Source organism: Hippopotamus amphibius, chromosome 6 (assembly GCF_030028045.1).
Source record: "Hippopotamus amphibius kiboko isolate mHipAmp2 chromosome 6, mHipAmp2.hap2, whole genome shotgun sequence".
In the NCBI taxonomy this organism is placed as follows: Eukaryota; Metazoa; Chordata; class Mammalia; order Artiodactyla; family Hippopotamidae; genus Hippopotamus; species Hippopotamus amphibius.
The window spans coordinates 171,846,562-171,867,661 of record NC_080191.1 but is presented as its reverse complement, the minus strand read 5'-3'; the positions used below and the strand labels follow the sequence as shown (position 1 = coordinate 171,867,661).

General features: G+C 47.4%; 1 protein-coding gene across 2 annotated transcripts in view; it reads right to left on the bottom strand.

Moving 5' to 3' along the window:
• Positions 1–6,095: 6,095 nt before the first annotated feature.
• HEG1 (heart development protein with EGF like domains 1) overlaps positions 6,096–21,100 on the bottom strand; it is an 80,190-nt gene continuing 65,185 nt past the window's right edge. For both annotated transcript variants that reach the window (XM_057738805.1, XM_057738807.1), the window contains 3 exons: positions 16,802–16,889; positions 13,184–13,358; positions 6,096–11,001 (listed from right to left, as the gene is read on the bottom strand). In XM_057738805.1, coding sequence (XP_057594788.1) covers positions 10,852–11,001; positions 13,184–13,358; positions 16,802–16,889 — 413 coding nt within the window. In that variant the 3' untranslated portion in view covers positions 6,096–10,851. The remainder of the gene's footprint in view (positions 11,002–13,183; positions 13,359–16,801; positions 16,890–21,100) is intronic.

The window sequence follows — 21,100 nt, the reverse complement described above, 5'->3', positions numbered from 1 at the left end:
ATAAAAGGTGGCAGCACCAGATGGACTCTGCTTTTCTGGCTTTCAGAGGCAGAAACCTGAGGTGCCGGTGTCGTGCCTGGGGCAGTGGTGTAAGCTGCGGGGTCCGGGTGGAGCCGTGGTGGCAGCGCGGCTGTCTGTGCCGGCGTGCTCACTGCCACAGGGCGGTCTGGCCCTCGTTCTCCTCTGGGAATCTCCCATGTCCCTCCTAGAGATTCGGTGAGACACCTGATGTGCAACCAAGACTCCCAACTAACCCAGGAGATTTCTACACGCAGGATTTAAGGCTTTCCTCTCCCCCAGGAAAGCAATAACAGCACCTGGCACCTACTGAGTGCCCACAATATGCCAGGACCTGTGTCAGGGTACCAGTATCTGTATATCTGTGTCCACACATATACACACATACATATACACACACACACACACACACACACACGTTCTTTTGAAATTCTGAAAGTTACATATTATTGTCCTCATTTAAAAAAATTAATAATTTTATTGTTCTTATTAAAATGACTTGTTTAAGATAAATTCAAGCAACATGGAAAAGCATAAAGAAGAAAGGAAAAGTACCCACAATCCAGTAACCAGCCCTAACGTTTAGAGGACACCATGTGAGACAGCTCTCTCTGTGCAGGTAGACTGATAGTAGGGGAGAGAGAATAGATGGGAGATAAATGAGTAGGTATAATTTTACAAGCAGGAGATCGTAACATAGGAACTATTTTTTAATTGAAACAAGATAGTTTTTTTTTTAAGCTCTTTATTGGGATAGAATTGTTTTACACTCTTGTACCAGCTTTTGAGGCACACCAAAGTGAATCAGCTGTATTTATACATATATCCCCATATCCCCTCCCTCCCAAGACTCCCTCCCACCCTCCCTGTCCTGGCCCTCTAAGGCATCACCCATCATCGAGTTGATCTCCCTTTGTAGTACAGCAACTTCCCACTAGCTATCTATTTTACATTTGGTAGTGTATATATGTCAGCGCTACTCTCTCACTTCGTCCCAGCTTCCCCTTTGCCCCCCACCCCACCCTGTGTCCTCAAGCCCATTCTCTACATTTGCATCTTTATTCTTGCCCTAGAAAAGTCTGCTGAAGCAAAAATGAAATGATTGCTAAATTTAAAAAAGTCTTTACTATAAAAGACATTAGTTCCAAGGATACTCCTCCAAGATCAAGAAAAAAAATATTGTGAAAACCCATAATAAGATCTGCTATTTTTAAAAACTTATTATTTAACATTTAACAGTATGGATTGATCTAATAACTGTGAAAAATAAGGGAAATAGCATCTCATTCTCCTATACCTCCTGTTTTTGTTACTTATTTTTACTTTGTCAGGGTTCTGTACCATTATGTTCTATTTCCAAATCTTTTTTTTAAGATTTATTTTATTATTTATTTTTGGCTGCATTGGGTCTTCATTGCTGTGTGTGGGCTTTCTCTAGTTGCAGTGAGCAGGGGCTACTCTTCATTGTGGTGCACGGGCTCCTCATTGCGGCGGCTTCTCTTGTTGCAGAGCACGGGCTCTAGGCACATGGGCTTCGGTAGTTGCAGCACGTGGGCTCAAGAGATGTGGCTCACGGGCTCTAGAGCACAGGCTCAGTAGTTGTGGCGCATGGGCTTAGTTGCTCTGCGGCATGTGCGATCTTCCTAGAGCAGGGATCGAACCCATGTCCCCTGCACTGGCAGGCGGATTCTTAACCACTGCGCCACCTAGGAAGTCCCTCTCTTTCCAAATCTTAATTCTTTCATTTTCTTAATTCCATACCTTAATTCTCTACCTAACCGGATCCCTCATAGCTTCTCCATTCCCATATTCAGTGTTTGGGGGTTCTTCTCTTGGCTGGCAGGACTTCACTATGGAGTGGTTTTTCTTGGGTACTGCATTCCCTGAAATCTTTTCTTTTGGATGATCTCTGCCCATTGTTTTCATGATTCAGAGGATAACCTTACAGGTACTGCTTCATGCCCTCACACTTTGCATGTTGCTATGAAGAAGTATGAGACCAGCCAGATGCAACCTTCTCAAAGAGAACTTCCTTTTTATACCTGACACTAACCTGGTCTTAAAACTGAAAAAACCCCAATGACTGCGAAGACCTAGGAATGACAAAGCTTTGTCAAGACCTTATCTTAGTGATAAGTTCATTGGAGCCCAGGACTTGTATCTAGATCTGTCTCTAAAATCTGCACTTTTCTATCCTACTGCATGATGATGCTTCTGTCTTACAAAGTACAACTAGTGACATTGGCAAATGTTGGGAAAAGTAACAGGCTTCAGCCTCACTGAGCCTCAGTTTCCTCTTTGCTAAATTCAGGGCTGGACCATGTCAGTGGTTCCTAGATTTAAAGGTTTTAAAAAACTAGTGATGTGTCCCAAACAAGTGATGTGGAGGGAATTGAGAGAGGTACTTGCTGACAAAGCATGGGTACTAAAAAATAAAGAAAACTGCCGTCTGCTTTTACCATTTTTTCATAAAATAAGGGACATTTTTATAACTGAAAAAAGTAGAAAAGACATTATCTCACACATGAGATTGTACTCAAATTGACTAGATTTAGCTTTTGGGAAAACTCCCTACTTATTCCATGCAGTTGGCCTCCGCCCAGGGATGGCTTCTTCCTGGACCAGCACCCCCCCACCCCACAGGCAGGCTTTGTAAACCACTGCTTAGAGACCTCACTGAAAAGCTTTGCAGGCCTCGTAGTCTATGATATGATGAGTAACAGTGACACCTGTCCTTACTTTCCCAGGTAGGATGACTATATCCCAGTCCCTTGGTCTTTAGAAAGGAATTAGCCTCAACATGAAATGGGGACCAGCTGGTAAGGAAGTGAGGGACAAGACAGTGCACGGTGACAGTGATGGGTGTGGAGAGACAGGAAAGATGGACCTTGATCTTCAATTAATATAGCTACCACTGAGCTAAATATAGATCAAGTTCTACGTGGATTATAAAATTATACCATATTTCCCCAACAACTTTTGTCTTCTTAATGGTACTAGTATCACTATGATCATGCCTTACAATAAAATTTGACAACTACTGTGAAGTAAGCAGGAAGGAAGGGCAGAGGAATAACTATTATAGTTTTATATGAACAACAAGACAGCTGCTTCAAGCACGCCTACCACAGAGCCTTACACACGTATGTTCAATGCCTGCTCCATCCATGCTCAGAGCTAAATGATGTACCCATCGCTGAGATACACTTCAGTGACACCCTATCATTTAATCTCTCAACATACCTCTGAATTAGGACTCATCACTGTTGCTATTTTATAGAGGAGTAAACTCAGGATCAGTTTGGTTAAGAAATCTATCAAGGGCACACAGCTAATAAGCAGCAGAGATGAGTTTCAAATCTGGGTTATTCTGGTTCAAAAGCTTATTCATATCACAAAGTCTCACATAACAGGCTTGGAAAACATCAGCCACTCAATAAGTGGTTTTGATTTGAATTCTTATACAACAAACCTAAAACAACTTAGTTGAAGAATTTTAATGATATAAATGTTCCATGGTGTTGAGCTAGCAGGCAAGCAATTCCCATGAAGGATAGTAACCAGTGTCACTTTTTCTTCTCGCTCATGTCTCAGCCCAGTCAGCAACGGGCTGTGTTCCTTTCAGTCACTCAGGGTCCCAGGCCAACAGGGCCTCCACCTCGACACACAGGCCGTGACTGCTGAGGCGGGAGACATGAACCCACACGCAGCTCTCAAAGCACCTTCCCAGAAGTGACACATTCCACCTCCCTTCACATTTCTTTGGCCAGAGCAAGTCACGTGGCCATATTTCAAACGGGGCAGGGAAGTGCAGCTACCGTGTGCCTAGAAGAAAGAAAGCTGGAAATACTTGGTGAAGAGCAGAAAGCCCCATCCCGACCTCCCGGGAACCACTCACCTGTTTTCTGCCCCAATGATCTTGCCTTTTCCAGAATGAAATATAAATGGAATCATACAATGTGTGGCCTTTTACGGCTGGATCTTTTCACTCAGCACAATGTTTCTGAGACCCATCCATGTTGCTTCCTGTTGAGGTAGTTTGCTCCTCCTATTTGTTGAGTGGTATTTCATTGTAGAGTTGTTCCATAATTCATCAGGTGAAGGGCTCTATAGTGCATCTTTAGTGTTTACTCCTCAAGTGCCTGCTTGAGCTTTGCTACAAGAGATTTTGCTAAGGGTCCCTGTTCAGTTACATGTCACAGCTACACTATTTATCTACCATCAGCTAGTGGTCAGCCTGCAGCTACTAGAGGCAGTAGGTCTCCAGGAACTTTAACTTCAATATACTTCTTCTGTTGGATGATTCATCCACCCATTTACTCATCCATTCTTTGTTTTAGTGAATGCCTGCGAGGTGCCAGGCACTGACCTAATCATGTTGAACAGGACAGTCTTGGCTCCTACCTGGACAGAGCGTACACTTTTTAACCCATTAATCCCTTCATGATAGGGGGAGCAGGTTGGAGAAGGAGGGAAGGAGAAACGACAAGAACGCTTTGATGGCAAGCCTGAGGTCTTCAGGACCAGTTACTAGTGAGTCAGCTTTAAATGACACATTAACCCTGTAACCGATGGTCTTTCTTTTGGTGACAGGATGGCCCTATTGAAGGGAACCCATCTGCGCTATGTTTCTTTGTCGTTTAGAGTCCCTTTTCATCCTCACCACAGCTCTGGGAGGCAACACCTCTTATCTCCACTTCCCTGCTCAGGACACTGAGGCTCCGTGAGCTGAGCAGACTCTTAGGCCTGACATCACCATCTGGGAGAAACAGCCAGGAAACTGTTAGGGAGTGTCTCCTACCAGCTCCTTAGAGCCCAGGCCTTCTGATGCTGATGTAAGTTTTTATGAGGTCAATAAAAATCCACCTGCATTCCTTCTTCCTGGCATCTCTCTTGTATCTTTCTGATCTGAAGTTCATGTTTGCTGCGTCAGGTGACTTCATGTAGACATCATCCCGTTCTGGGGGTTTACACTTGTCCTGGCTGATCAGGAGGACTCTGGCTTATGTAATCTATATACTGTGCCCTTTACCTTTCATTACTTCTCAAACAACTGGAAAATGAGTGTGTACTGCTGGAGTCCTTAAGTCCAAGGGTCTAAAAATACTTTTTAGATCTTTCCTTACTGGCAAATCAAATCCTGAGGTGGAGGCTCAACATTTCCAGGTCAGGAGCACAGGCAGGACAAGCACTCAGGCCAGCCTGTGGGTGGACAGCGGAAGGTCCTCCCATTTTCAGTCCTAAACAGTTCCCAGGGGGCAGTGGGTATGGAAATGCTGTGATGTTTACCGTGTCTGGCTGAGCCAGGCAGGAACTTGAACAGGGTCAGGGTCCGTACTGGCTTCTGTAAGGTCTCAGCCGGGGATTAAATGGTGGGAGGGGAAGCGGCACCCGAGGGAGCCGGTCAGGAGCGGAACGTGCTGCTGCTGCTTTCCATTCAGAGCTGTCTGACGGGCCGCAACCCCGCTCTACCCTGCCAAAAGGCCACCTTCATGCCCCAAGCTGCCATTATCGGCCTCTCCTAGAGCCCAGGTTACTGTCATAAAGCGTCTGAGAGGTTCGTCCACCCCTGCCGTGACAGGCATTCAAATAAGCAATTAATTAATGAACAAATATCCGCCAAGCAGCCACATTCATTGGCCACGTAGGTGTAAGGCCCACGGCCCGCCAACCTCAAACTCCCAGGTTCTCTCCACCATAGAGCACAGGTATGCTTGCTTTCTCTTCTCCCCTGAGACATGAAGGGTGGGCACACAGTGGTGGTGGGAGGCATTCAGGAGGAAATTTTCCGTGTCTGAAAATTGGTTACCGGCTCTCTCCGATCCACACAAAGACAAGTAAACAAAAGCAGGTATTATGCCCCGTCAGGCTTTCATCATTTAGGCCGATCTGTCTGCCCATCCACCCATCACCAAAAGCCTATTTCCTCCCTTGTTCTAGGTACGGAAGATCCAGAACTGGCCCCGCCCCTAAACGTGCTGTGTAAGAGCTCACGGGGCAGCTCCGCTGCTAAAGTGGCGCCTCACGACGACGAACCGGTCGCGCTCCGCTGTGGTTTATCACGAGAAAACACAGCGAAAATGATATTGATTTTATTGCATCATTTTACTGACTAGAACGCCAGACTTACAGTGGGTATAAGTATAAAAATAATCAAATTCTTACAAATAATACTTTGCTGCTACAGTACTGAATAATTAGTGGAGGTTGCAATTATAACACAACTTTAAATAACATTCTCATAATGGATTTAACACAATCAACCAGGGGCTAAGGTTTAAAGTTATGCAAAGAGAAATCTGGGACAATGTGAAAACTCAAAAAGTTCATCTTCCAGCTACATGTTTCATTTAACAAGAAACCCAGCAACACAAACATTAACAAAACTCACAGCAACCTATGACGAGAGATCTTTTAAGAAACAGGCAAGGTAATACAGAAACCTGGCTTAGTTTCCCAGGTGGACTGGTTCCATCCCACCCCTGTCTAGTCCCATCCTTCTTACCCAAGAACTCTGCACCTGAAGTACATTATTAGGTATCCAAGAAAAAAAAAAAAAAAAGATAAAGCCAGAATCTAATATGTAAATCCTTTTAAACATCCTCTTTAAAATGCCAAGAGGACAGAGTCAGTCTAAGATATGTCTCTTTTTAGACCTCAATTGTCCCCTTTGGTTTTACAGGATTTTCTGGGAGCACTTTATACCAAATAGAATGAATTATAACACTCTTGAAAAGATACTTTAGCACAAAAAATTAACTGACCTTTAATACTTTAATCCTTCTAGTAGTTTAACCAGGTTTCTTCTTTGGGGAACCAAGGAAAGAAAAAGAAAAAAGAGTACATACTTAACAGCCAACTCTACAAAGCTGTATCTGTTTCCAAAAACACACATGAGAACCTCAGAATGCTGCTTTGTCAGGAAGAAGGAAATGAAATGTCCCTTCTAATCCCCACAAGAGTTTTCACACAGAGAAAGCATCTCTGATATTGAGTGGTTTTCAATCAGATTCAAAGTACTGAGATACTGAACTTTGCATTCTTCCTCCCTCCAAAGAAGTGCTCTAGTTTTGAAATCAGTGTATCTTAGAATCATGGGTCAAAACCCTACTTTGGGGTGTTAGGCCAAACTAAGCCAGAAGCAGATGGCCTGAACGTTCTCGCTTCTGCAAGCGGTATTCACAGAGTTACAGGCACCCACCTGGGCGCCCCACCAGTGGGCAAGATGACTTAATGAAGGTTGCAAAAAAGCCACATGTAAGGAGTGACCCTGAAGTGTCTGCTCTGGGAACTTTCACATCTGAATGAATATCATCTGTCAAAGACATTTTGGTGGGCAGCCACCCAGCCTCACCTTGCAAAGATGCTGCCCTCACATTTGGGCCAACGTTAAGAATGATCCCTTCAAGAACGTAACAGTTACACCTTAGTTTTTGACCTCAAATGCTATCAGCCAGCTTGATTACACTATCCACTCAGCAATTTTAGCTCTAAATGACTTAGCTGCTTCTGAAAACAAACTTTTGTCAAAGGAGGAAGATTGGTCAGCATTTAAGACATTCAACTGAATATGTTCCAGACTCAGATCATGTTCACAAAAATATGCTTCCAACAGGTGGGAAACACAGCCGCACCATGGGAACAGGGCAAGGCAGCCCTCAGGTGGATGTCTGAGTCTGGCTGTGTCTGTCAAAAGCCCAGGCCATCACCATACACCTCCTTCATCCAAGCCACGTACCAATGTGCTTCTCGCTAATAAGCACGAGACAGCCTCTGTTATCTTAACAACGGCCACAAGCATCCAAGAAATACATGTAGCAACAGACCTGAAAGGGCTTTTTCAACATTTTGTTTCTGCACTTCATGGGATTACTTTAGCTACTGCTTAATATTAAAGTTCTTTTTAAAAACAACAACAACAACAACTTTTATTGTAAGCCCACTCTCTCAAGCTGTCTTTGACACTGGATGGTGAAGCACCTGTCAGGGAGTTGAGGCAAGAGGTACAGCGGGAAGACTGAGCCAGGCAGAAGGGTTTGAGTCCTGGCTCTCCAAGGCAAGGTACTTATCCCCTCTGCAGGGTCCCATGTCAGAGAAATGGGCTCTCTCACACCCACCTCACAAGGGTGTGGTGAGGCCACGTGCCCCGCACAGAGCCTGGGTGTGATGGGAACACGTGAGATGCTTGTTGGAACTATTTAGGCTAAATTGTCTCTAGTGCCCTGCGCTGGCTCATGGGGCAAAGAGGAAAAAACACCAGAAATAAGACCCTCTGGAGCTTCAACAAAACCTGCCCATGCTGGGAGGCCCCAGTGAGCACCACCTGCTCTGGGAGTCACCTTGCTCTGGCACCTGCGGGACACGGGGTTCCACGTGGCCCCACGCTCCCCTTCAGAGGGCTGAGCGTCTCATGGGCCGCTCCCTCCCCATGCCCGGCTGCGGGGGCTCCATGCAGGACGGAGGCACTTCTGCGCACAGGACTTGCACGCTCCACCTGTGTCGAAGGGAGCCGCGGGCTTCCGCTCACCAGGGGCGCGTGCAGCCTGGGCCCCATTCCTGCGCCTGCTGCCCCGCCAGCTGATTCTCGGCTCAGGAAGGACCCTTCTGAAGGCATCTGAACACTAAGCAGGCGTGAAGCCGGCCTCTCCCTGCCTTACCCAGGTGGGCAGCCGGCACTGGCACTCCCCTCACCCCCAACCCTGCAAGCCTCCTAGAAACTGCAGATGCCATGTGAACTCAATCTTGCAGGGTGCTTCCCTTTTTCACAGTGAAAGAAAAACAACACTCAACCTACTTCACATGCACAAAACCCACTCCCAGGAAAGCATTCTTGGAACTCACAGCACGCTCCTTTCTGGACGTTGAGATCCTGCTCTAGGATGCTCTGGGGACAGAACACTTCACTTTGTGCGGCGTCCAGCTTCTGGTTCCGGCACAGGAGATGGTCTGTCGGCTGGAGGCGGCAGGCGTGTGTGCTGGGGACTGACCCCACTGTGGGTCTTGGCCCTGGGGGCGAGCAAGGCTCTGTGGCAGGAGCCCGGAAGCAGCCACCTCCCTGGGCACCCAGCCTGCTGGCTCAGGTGAGCTGAGGGCAGGAGCTCGAGCCCTGCAATCAGGGGCGAGGCCACGAGGCACAGACGGCTGTTTGGCTGCATGGAGAGGCAAGACCCAAGATCTCTAAAAGGGGATGCTCTGAAATTTTAAGTTGGCACCCCCTGACGACACAGAATTCTTTTTGTAACTATCTCACACGATGAATGCAATTTAACTACAAAGTGGTATCCCAACGGACTAGAATTCCTGCTGCAACAGGGAAATGGTGACTCGTGGAAACCACGGGACTCGTGAGTTTGCCCTTAAAACTGTTAGCATGAGAAATCCATAAGAATAACGATCAGATCCGTCCTGGAGAGATCAGAGAACCTGGGAGGAGCGCCCGCGCCGGACAGGACTGTCTCGGAAGGGCGCACCCGGCCCAGAGGAGCGGGCGCCCCTGAGCGCCCAGCCTCAGGGCGGGAGCGAGGCTCTCACGCCTGTGCTCTCCGCACGTCGCCCCGACGCGGGACGTCCACAGCGGGTGAGCGTGCCCGCCGTCCCCCAGGCCCGAGGCGAAGGCACGGCGCGCGGCCGCCCGCCCCCGTGCGGCCCCCAGGCCGCAGCCGCCCCACGCGCGGCGCCCTGACTGGCCGGAGGCCGTCCAGCCCCCCGGCGCGGGCCGGAATTACAGCCGCGTTTCTGGAGGGAACGCCGGAGTCGTACAAGGGATCACACATGACCGCGTGAGAGAAAATAAGTTACTTCTTCACTGAATAAATAGCTTGGAGTGGCTGGCTGGACCCCTCGGCCGACACCGAGCCTGCGGACGAGCCCGGGGCTGAGACCACACCGGCCGCCCGGCGGGCACGCGGCGCGCGGGCGGCTCCGGCCCGGCTTCCGGCCGCTCCCCGGAAGCGCGCCGGCCCCCCCGAGCCCAGCCCGCGCCGCCCGCGTCCCCGCCCGCGTCTCCCTCAGCGCTGGGGCCCGGCCCGGCCGGCGGCCCTCCGCCCTCGGCCCCACACGCCGCGGCCTCAGGGACGCGCCCCCCACAGGGCCCTCGCCCAGCCCCGCCGGGCCTCGCGCCGGGGCCTCGCGCGGGCAGCTGGACGCCTCTGCCGGGAGCCAGACGGAGGCTGCTCTGCCCCGATCCAGACGCGGATGGAAGTGCGCGCTGTGAGCGCCAAGGGAGAAACTCATCCCAGGTGCATGTGTCACCCGGGCTGAAGAAGACCGGCGAGCCGCGTGCTCAGACGCCGCCGCTCCTGGTCCGGGGGCCCGTGTGGCGACGGCAGCACGAGACGACGGGGCAGCGTGTGGCGGCGCCGCGCGCCCCCGGACACCCGCGGCGTGTCCCCCGCCTGCGGCTCGGCACGCGGCTGCGGCGCAGGAGACGCGCCAGAGCCAGCATTTTGCTGTGAATGCATCACCAGACGGAGGCCTGCGGACGTGTCTGAGGAGACGAGGCCTTCTTTCTGGAGCAGTCTTGACAGAAGTCCGGAAGGAGGCCTCCCTCCCTGCTTCCGCGTTTACTAACGTGCAGACGAAGGAAGCCCTGGGTCCCGGCACCGATGCCTGACGATGCGCGCTGACGGACATCACGCCGCGGCCGCGCGGGGCCTGCGCTGCGCAGGCCCGTGTCCACACCCCCAGCAGCGACGGCGGTGCCGGCCGCGCGGCCCGCAGTCCCGCGGCCCCTGCCTCTGCGGCCCTGCCGCCCAGCCCGTCCGCTGCCCGCGGGCTGCGCGGGCGCGGCGCCCCTGGTGCGGGCGGAGCCGCAGGCCCTTCTCCCTCCTGCCCTTAGAAGTAGTCTCTTCTCCTGCTCTCATCGCTGATGAAAGACGGGTTATACTGTCCGGGGAAAATGCAAGAATGCCGCGATCCTGGCAGTCCAGTGTAGGCCGGGTAGAGTCCATTTCGTTCAAGTTCAGGATTCCTTACATTTGTGGGCTGGTGGCCAAAGAGAAAAGTCAACTTATTATTCCTGGGTTTACACTGAATAGTGAAGAAAAAAGAAACAATAAATGCTACATTTTGAAGAACTTAAGATAGAGGCAGCTATACACAGCAGGGCAAGGTCTGAACCGGAAGTCAGCACCTCCCAGGTCGTCTCTTTATGGAACCAGGGATCCCTTTGCCCATAGTTTAAAAGGGGGTTTTTTGAACCATTCCAGCCCAGGGATTTTTAGACCAACATAGGAAAAGACCTGGGTTAATTATTATCTTGATTATTACCAAGAGTAATTATTATCTGATGATTATTTTGACTTTTAAAAATGAGTTTCTCTGTGGAGCACAATGCCTTTAAATCCTCTCTGGCATTCAGCAGAAAGTTACTGTCCCTGTTGAGAATAGGGCACTGACCTTCACAAGGCTGTCCAGGAGCCTTAGAGGTGTCAGAGGTGGAGTGAGGACCCCAGCACAGGAGAACAGCTGATTCTCGGGTGTCTCTGACCAGCCCCCAGCTTAGTAGATCGTGACAACCTGCTTCGTGCAAAGGGAGCCCCCAGGGGAGGCCCTGGCTGCTCAGAGGAGGCCCTCCTTCAGCACCACCTCGTGCCGGCTTATGGAAATGTAACACTAGACTCTGCTTCTTATAATGTGGGTCCCAGGAGGGCCCAGTGAACACCTGAGACCACTGTGAGGGACAGCCCTCTCCCTCAGGTGACAGCTCCAGGCCCTAAGCTTACGCTCTCCTTCTGCAGACTGCTCAGCCCGCTGTCTGAAATGAAGATGGGGTTCATTTAGGTTCGTGCGTGCACCTATTTAAGATAACTCTTCAGCGGGTGGCCTGGGAACACGCGGCAAAGGTGGGGCCTGCGATGCTATAGGCCTGTCAGTTGCTTTGTCCTGGTGCTGCCCGGCGGCTGAGGAGCCCCTAGCAAAGCGTGTGAGTGTGGGGGCACCCCTGGGAGAGATATCTGCTGTAGTTATCAGAGGAAAAGGACTTTCCTGACAAACAGAGGAAAAAGCAAAGCCCTTACGCAGAAATATCAACGGGAACACTCGAACTAGATCTATCTTTATATCTACATTTATCTTTCCCCTTATTTCTTTTTGTTCTTTCTCCAGGCTGGGTTCAAATTGTTCAGAATCCACTGGAACTACAGGTTCCTTAGTGTGAATGCCCCTCCCATCCAAAGTCTGAACCCACAGGTTAATCCCCATAGCAACCAGAGGAGCTGTGCAGGCTGTTAACAAGATTGCCTAAAGCTATTAAGGCCTGATGGGGCAAGGTTTCACGTTTATTGCTGTACCTCTAACAGCTCCATGCGGCAGGAGAAGTCACCTGACGGCTATTTATTTTTCAGCTCAGTTATCACCACTGGTGTTTGCTTTATGGCTGATGTGGTGTACGTGAAAGAACAGAGCAGGCATGGGAAAATGACATGGGTTATTCAGTGTGGGACAGAAGAAGCAAGGGTTCAAGGTGGTCTCCCATCTTCCCAAACAATGCAGTCCAGGGCTGGACATAGCAAATTATCGAAGACCCACCGAGAATTAAAGACCTACTGAATCTTCTAAACCTCTGAGAAGTGCTGGCTGAAGATGACACCGAATCGTTCTCTTTATGCCTTTTCCCAGTCCCTCAGTGTAAACTACCCAACCACACGACGTAAAGCATGGCAGACGAAATAAAAATGAGAGGGCCAAAGGCTAAATATCATTAAACTCTTTCTCTATCTTTCAGCTTCCAATCTTGTAACTTAAAAGCAAGTTCAGTGACAAGAAGGTTACTGCTACAACCTCAGAAGGTACATACTGTGCTCTGGGGAAATACTCTTCATATCTCAATGTCGAAACTAATAAACACCATGCAAACAGATAGCAAGTAAATGGAATATTAAAATCTGTGAAAGAGAGGCGTAGGCCACCATTCTCTTTAACCCTTAATGAGCTGAAGTGCTTTTACTACAACAAAACAGAATCCCTTGGGAGTTCCCTGATGGACTTGTTAGGGCTCAGCATTTTCACTGCCATGGCCTGTGTTCAGTCCCTGGTCGGGTAACTGAGATCCCCCAAGCCGCGTGTCACAGCCAAACAAAAAACCCCAAAACAAAACAAAACAGAATTTCTTTAATTCTTCGAGGAAATTGGAGCTGGGAGGTCACCTGGGCGTGGGAATACACACCGAGTAATACACGTCCGTCATCTGGAGGAGGTTTTTGGTGCTTCCATTCTCATGCATTTCAATAGCTTCTCGGCCCCATTCTTGTGACCGAGGATTCTTGGGGTACTCAGCATATGGGGACATTTGGAAATCCCCACTTTTGAAGATGAGTTTGCTTATGTCATTTTTATTCTTTCTACAAGGTAAAAAATTTTGAAAATGGAAATAAGTTCTGTGAAGAAATGATATCTGTGAAAGCCCCATCTAGTTTTTTACAAGGAAAATTAGACCTAAAGACACCACAATATGTTTTTGTAGCTGCCCACTGAGGAATGTTATTATTGTTGTTATTATTTTTAGTATTTGCCTGTCAAAATGTAAGTAGGAAAAAAAAAAAAAAGATGCAAAAAATCTTCCAAACCAAAAGGTCAGGTTATTGGGGGCAGAGAGGACAAAGAGCTGCGGTGCAGCAGATTTAGGCTCTTTAGGGGGACAGAGATCACTGCACCATGGGGGTGGCCAGGAAAATAAGAGTCATTAATTCACAAGATGCTGGAGCCAGAAGGGCCTTTAGGGTTCTTGAGTCCAGTGGTTCGCAACCTGCCCAAGGAGCTCTGGGGACGGGGCAGCTCTGGCTTTGGGAAGGATGTGACTTATCCTGTTTGCTACTAGCAAAGGTGGGGCCAGAATTCAGGCCTCCCAGTTCCCTGGCCAGTGTTCTTCCACTACATGAAGCTACTTCATGAACCATGGAAACAGTATGTTTTGTTTGCAGAAATGCCCACCTGTGTATACACCCATAAAGAGTCTCATGTCCACAGGGCAGGGAAACCCTAGGACAAGTTCCCTGCTGGTGAGAGTTCTCTGACTGGAAATTGCTGGAAGATGTGTTATTCACCTTCTATAATGGGCCTTGGATCACACATTTTTAGTGATATTTGCCTTGGGTAAGATAATCTGGAGTTTCCTCCCTCTGTCTCACTTTCCTGTAAATAAACTTTCTAGGGAAGGCACTCTATCACTCAGGATCTTAAAACCAAACGTCCAGCATGGGGCTTACGCGTTGTCTCTTCTCACACGTTGAGAACAGACCAGCCACTGTGTTGCTCCCTGAAGTTAACTGATTTACAGTGACCTTCTCCCAGGGACCCATAGTCACAGGCTCTCTTTCCCCAAAAGGCTACACTCCCTGGCACAGGTAAGCAGACGGGAGGCTTCTGTCCCCCGGAGCACTCAAGGTCTCTCTCTAGCTCCTGGTCTCATACCCAGAGTTCTATTTCCACTCCTACAGTTTATCTTTGATGCTAACATTGTAAACGACAGCCATAGGCTGACCCATGAGGCCTGTGGCCCCGGGGGGCAGCTGGAGCCTCTTGCTCTCCACAGGCTTCCTGGAGATAGAGGGCATCTTAAAATGCCCTCCAGGTCAATGGTCAAAAAGATAACTGCTATTTTGTAGGTCCCCCTCATCTGTTATGTCAGGATAATTTCTGCCGTTTATTATCATCTAAATCAAAGGTCTGAGTTTCCCCTTACCAGAATGACCGCAGAGAAGGGAACCAACTCCTTTCGTTTTCTTCCTTTTCTGGTCAGAACCCAGTCCCACTGCTGCCCAGGAAGCCGAGAGCCAAGTTTACTACTCTCTGCTCCATTCGATGTGCCTGCCTCCTCTCCACTGCTAAGTGTTCCAGGCAACCCCTTTCTGCTTCGTTTGCTTCCTAATTTTCCCCCTTAAAGTGTACAGGTCAATGGTTTTTAGTATATTCAGAGTTGTGTAACCATCCGTTGTGCAATTTTAGAGCAATTTCATTGCCCCAGAAAGAAACCCCACATGCCTTAGCCATTACTCCCCAATTCTTCCCCTGCCCATCCAGTCCTAGTGAACCGCCAATCTACTTTCTGTCTCTATTTGATTTGCCTGTTTTGGACATTCAAATAAACGGAATCATACACGTGTGGTCTGTTGTGACTGGTCTCATTCACGTAGCATACTGTTTTCAAGGTCCACGCGTGTTATAGCACACTTCAGTAGTTCACTCCTTTTTACGGCAAATGACATTCCACTGTGTGGATATATCACATTTTGTTGATGGATACGGGGGTTATTTTCACCTTTTGGCTGTTATGAACAATGTTGCTATGAGTACTCACGTACATGGTTCTGTGTGAACCCCCGTTTCCACAGGTATAAGAGCGGACATGCTGGATCAAATGGCAACTCTGCTTAATGTTCTGTGGAACTGCCAGACTTTTTCAAAGTGGCTTTACCGTTTTACATTTCCACTAGCAGTGTATGAGCACCCTGCTTTTCCCACATTCTCACCAGCACTTGCTACTTTCTGGTGTGTGTTTGTTTGTTTTAGCGGTCATCTTAGTGGGTGTGAAGTGGTATCTGAGGTCGCTTTTGATTGCACTTCCCTGATGGATAATGACATTGAGCATCTCTTCATATGCTTATTGGGCATCTGTGTATCTTCTTTAGAGAAATGACTATTCAAGTTCTTTGCCCATTTTTAATTGGGTTGCCTTTGATAGGGACAGAGTAAAGGGACAAAATAGGTGATCAAATAGGTAACCTCACTAAGGGATCATAAGTTAAGAAAAAAGTATGGGAGACCCTGTAAGTTAATGATCACTCAAGAAAACAGGTTTGCTTAACCACAAAACCAAGCAGGCCTCCTGAGCCACAAAACCACGCACCAGGAGCATGACACATGCCCCCAAACAATAAAACAATGGAAAAATGAAACCCACATCCTGCCCAGTACGGTCAGTAAGCTAATGATTCCTAGGACACACTCCTCTGCGTGCACTAAAAACGAAAACACAGGGAGAAGATGACATTATACTAAACCCTGAGACGAGTTACCACTGTGAGTGTATGTTACCACCCTTCTGCTCATTTAAATAGCGCCACTGCAGTCCACTTAGGGACAGTTTTCTTAGGGACAGTCGCCTGACCCTGACGCCTGATGTGAAGGAGGAGCTGATGGATGGAAGCGTCCCCCTTACTCAACAACGGTCTTCTCCCCTCCCCATTCTTCCTTTGATCCTAAAACTGTAGCCCACTGCGCTCCTACTGCAGCACCCCCTTGCCTGCCCACCTGTGAACCTCACAAGCGTCCTATTCTAAGAAGTCACTTCTTACCTATCACTGTGCTGAACTGTTTCTGCACCGAGACGGAAGAACCTATACTCACTAAGTCCCAAAATGTGTCCTGCAGTTTCACCTTTTCATTACTGAGCTGTAATGATTCCTTACATTTTCTAGATACAAGTCTTTTATCAGACATGTGATTTGCAAATACGTTCGTTTCTTCTGTGGGTTGTCTTTTTTTACTTTCTTGATAGTGTTCTTTGAAGAAGAGAAATTTTAATTTTGATGAAGTCCAAACTATCTTTTTTTCTTTTTTTGCTTGTGATTTTGTGCTTTTTTAGTAAAAATTCCATTTGCTGTCCTTTTCCTTCCCCAATGGTACTACCTATCATGAATTTTCCTTTTTCCTTTCTTTAATGGTTTGGTCATACATTACGACTTAATACTGTAAACCATTTCAGACGTTCTTTAAAAGGGTAAAAGATGGACCCTTGCTTAGCACAGGCAAAGAAAGAGAATGAGAACGTGGACTCAGCACTCACCTGCAACAGGTAACGATCAGGGCGACGCCCAGGATGAGGAGCAGCCCGCCTCCCGCTGCTGCGATCACCACCGTGATAAGCTGATAGGCTACACAGGTTTAAAAGGGGGAAAAATGGATTGGGAAGAGGTAAGAAATGAACCAAGGAATACCAAAACATGGTCCCCTTCCCCACCACACAGCTGCCCCATGCCTCAGCTAGTGTCCACTTCTCATTTTCTGGGCCCCCAGCAAAGGCTGCTTGGAGCTAGCTCTGCATTTTCTCAGTTGAAGGGGAGCAGAAAGCGTCACCCCAAACTATGCCTCTTTGGTATATGTATTATTTTGAGCTGATATTTTTGAGAAACTGCAGACACAGGAGAAGCTTTGAAAACCGAGTATGAATTACCCTTTCGTAAGGGACATGTTCATTAGAAAGAGGCTTGCACCAGGAAGAGAGCTGATATCAGAGATAACTTTTTCACCTGAGAGACTTATCTGCTTGGCACACAGCTTTTGTTTCCCAAACATTTCCTCTTCTCACTTTCCTGTAGACTGCATTTTCCCCTTTGAAGCCCTAGACCCCTGGCCCTTTCCTCAGCTCAGGAGGGTATACGAGCCTCAGTCATCTGGCTGCCTTTTGAGTCTCATATCTTTGTGGTGCTCGCGTGTGTATGCACATAATTCAAATTGTTTTTTCTCCTGTTACTCTGGCTTTTAATGGGGGGCGGGGGCAGGGGCAGTGTCAGCCAAGAACCTAGAAGAGTAGAGGGAAAATGGTTTTCCCCCCCCATACTATTTTCTTAAGAACTTTTATTGAGATATAACTGACATATAATGAACTGTGTATATTTAAAGTGTACTCCCCTATACTATTTTTTCCCCTATACTATTTTTTCCCTATACTATTTATTTCCCTATGCTATTTTGAGAAGAGTTTCCCTTTCTCAGTCACTCCTAGAATGGGGGCTCCCAAATTCTACCTGCAGACCAGCCTGATGACATTGTTATCAATTCACGATCAGAAGACAAAAATAAAAGTGGTGCATGCATTTTTCAAAAACTAAACTCATGTGGGCTGTTTTTTTCCTAGTTTTAATACCTTCTAAAATTTGGTCCTTCCTACTTTTTTTCTCACTGAATACAGATGCATTTTATTATGTGTAAATTAAGCCTCCAGTACAGCTGGTTTTTAAAAAGTAATTGGGAAAAAAAGAGAATTATTTTCTTGGCTACTTCCCACCCTTTGGTGTTAATTGTTTTTTAAAATTTTTGAATTGATGGTGATACTAGATATAAAAATTTTTTAATTTGGTTTTAGGTTCTTACTTGATAAAATAAAAAGAAGGCAACCCTAGGCTAGAGTCCACAATTTTATAAAGAAATACTACCCAGAGTCTGGGAATCACTGCATAGCCCATGCTAGGGACGAGGTAGTCTCAACACACACACAGTGAGCTGAATTACCAGAAACCAGCAGTCATACGAGCCAGCACAGATCATACATGATAAACAATATTAAAATCTCAATTGTTTTTATACCTATGTATTTCTGGAAAGATCATATTTTCAATAAAACCTATTAAGTGTTCAGATTGTCTTTTTGCTGTGGAAATATGATAAAACTGTGCTCTCAAGTTGTAAGGTCCAGGATGAAAAAAAAGAGCCAATAACCAGGTTTTCTATAGTAAATTAGGATGGAACGATGCTCTCTAGGTATTCAGGTAAAGGCAAAGGACAATGCACAGAGCTGACAACGGGCAGGTTGTGAGAGAAGAGCAAATACAAGTCACGCAACCATTTACCTGTCCCTTCTTGGAATAAAGAGCACAGAAACCTGAGTGCTATGAAAAACCATTGGTATTAAGATATCCAGGAAACAAAGCCAAACCAAGGAATGAGTTATTTCCCTCCCTCACCTCCTGACACATGTACTCAAGCTTCATTTTTTAAAAAGTGAGGACAAGAGACAAATCTCTTGAATCTGTCGACTTCTCTTTATCTCCGCCAACACTACCCTAAGCCACCAACTCCTGACCACACAACTGTAATCACCTCCCAACTCACGTTCCTGAGCCCAGTCTTGCCCACTCACTTCAAAAACCAAATCTGACCAAGCCACTTCCCTGCTTCAAAACACCTACAGTTGGCTCCCTTTGTTCCTAACCAGAAACCAAAGTCTAGTTCCCGTTTATCCCTCCACACCAAATTCACGTTTTCTCACTTTTGACAAAACGAGCGAGCACTCATTTTACAAGTGACCCTTGCGAGTGGCTGCAGCAGTGGTGGTTTCCCCTTTGAAACAAGCACCTGTGCCTAAAAAGACAAAAGCAGCGCAGACCAGTGCTTTCCAAACCACGTGGTCAAGGACCGGTTTTACTTGGCCCATGCTTTTGAATATTATTATTTTTTTAAATTAATTAATTTATGTTTAATTTTTTGGCTGCGTTGGGTCTTTGTTGCTGTGCACGGGCTTCTCATTGCAGTGGCTTTTCTTATTGCAGAGCACAGGCCCTAGGCACATGGGCTTCAGTACTTGTGGTGCATGGGCTCAGTAGTTGCGGCTTGCAGGCTCTAGAGCGCAGGCTCAGTTGTGGTGCACGCGCTTAGCGGCTCCGCGGCATGTAGGAGCCACTAAGCCACAGGCCCAGGGATCAAACCTGTGTCCCCTGCATTGGCAGGTGGATTCTTAACCACTGCGCCGCCAGGGAAGCCACTGGGTGTTATTTCTAAATGAAGAAAAGTCTCATTTGCTCCTCTTGTCTGCCCTGCCAGGCACTGGCTATCATGAATCTCCTGCTCTGCTTCTTTTTTAAAGACTCTACTGCAGACCAGTACTTGTGTAAGATACAACAAAGCTATTTACTTTATAAAGGACCTCAGGCTTGGGCGTCACAGCCATGTCAGTGTAAACGATTCTAAGTGCTTATTCTCCGTTTCTGTATCATCTTGTTGCCGTCCCATCTCAGTTCACAGCTCCCACACTTTGAGGCGTGCTATGTTGTAAGGTGGTTTGATATGATTTCAGGTCCCTTTACTGGTAACAAAAATAAAGTTGTTTTTAAGAATGAAGTTATTGGGGAGCTCCCTGGCAGTCCAGTGGTTAGGACTTGGTGCTTTCACTGCTGGGGCCAGGGTTCAATCCCTGGTTGGAGAACTAAGATCTTGCAAGCCACATGGCGTGGCCAAAAAAAAAAAAAAAAAAAAAAAATTTAGAATGAAGTTATTGTTTTGATATAAAAGTGAAAATGCATTTCAGGATGTCACTATTCACACCTGTGGCTGGCAACAGCCCTTACTAGCGTGGCTGGGGGCTTATCAATGGGAACCTATGAAGAAGCAATATGAGCGAGGGCACATTTCAACTCTAAATGCTCAGAGTCTGTGAGTGTTCAGTCCGGACAAGGCTATCCTTTGCTGATCTAAACAGCTCTCCGAAGACCAGCTCGGAGGCACCAGCTCCTCCCAAGGGAAAGGGGACGCTTCTACCGGTGGTGGCAGAAGCCGTGCAGCGCAGCGGCCCCAAGAAGACCATCTTGCCTGTCAATGCGAGCATCCTGATTCCCTTGCAACGTGCTCTGGAAACAAGGATTTTGATTTTTGCACTGACAGTTGGAGACCTGATGAACCGTCTCTCCTGAGAACCAACTTGTCGAAAGGTACACCTCAATTACGTGTGGACTTTACTCCTTTCATCTCCCTTATCCTAGAACAACAGTGTGATAAATGTGTCATTAGTTTCAACTGTTCTTTACTGAGTTATTAAGAGACATTATCTTGTGTGCTACTGGTTTATGAAATTATAATTCCCACAGTCAACCTGTGTTAGCTAAAACGCTGGCAAAGACCCACCTCAGTCTCTAAGCATAATTTGCCCCCTTGAAACAAAACTGATATAGACTAGTGCTTCTCAAACTTTTCCTATGCGTCCGAATCACCCAGAGGATTTGTTAAAACTCAGATGCCTGGTCCCCAGCCTAAGAGACGGGATTCAGCAGGCCTGGGCTAGGCCCGGGAAGCTTCTGGGGCATAGAGATGCTGCCAGCCTGCAGGCCAGACCTCGGGCGGCACTGGCTTAAATCACACAGGAGAGGAAAGAGGGCGGGATTGAAAGCCGGAAGACCTCTGTGCACATGAGCACAGGGAAAGCGCCTGGGAAGGAACTCACAAAAATGTTCACAGACTTTAGCACCGCCTCAGGTAACAATGCACAAGTACTTTCTTCTTTGTGTTTTTCTCTATTTCCCAAATTTTATTCATGTGTTTATATATACACACAGATACACACAACCTCCTCTAAATCTAGAAACTGGATGCATAT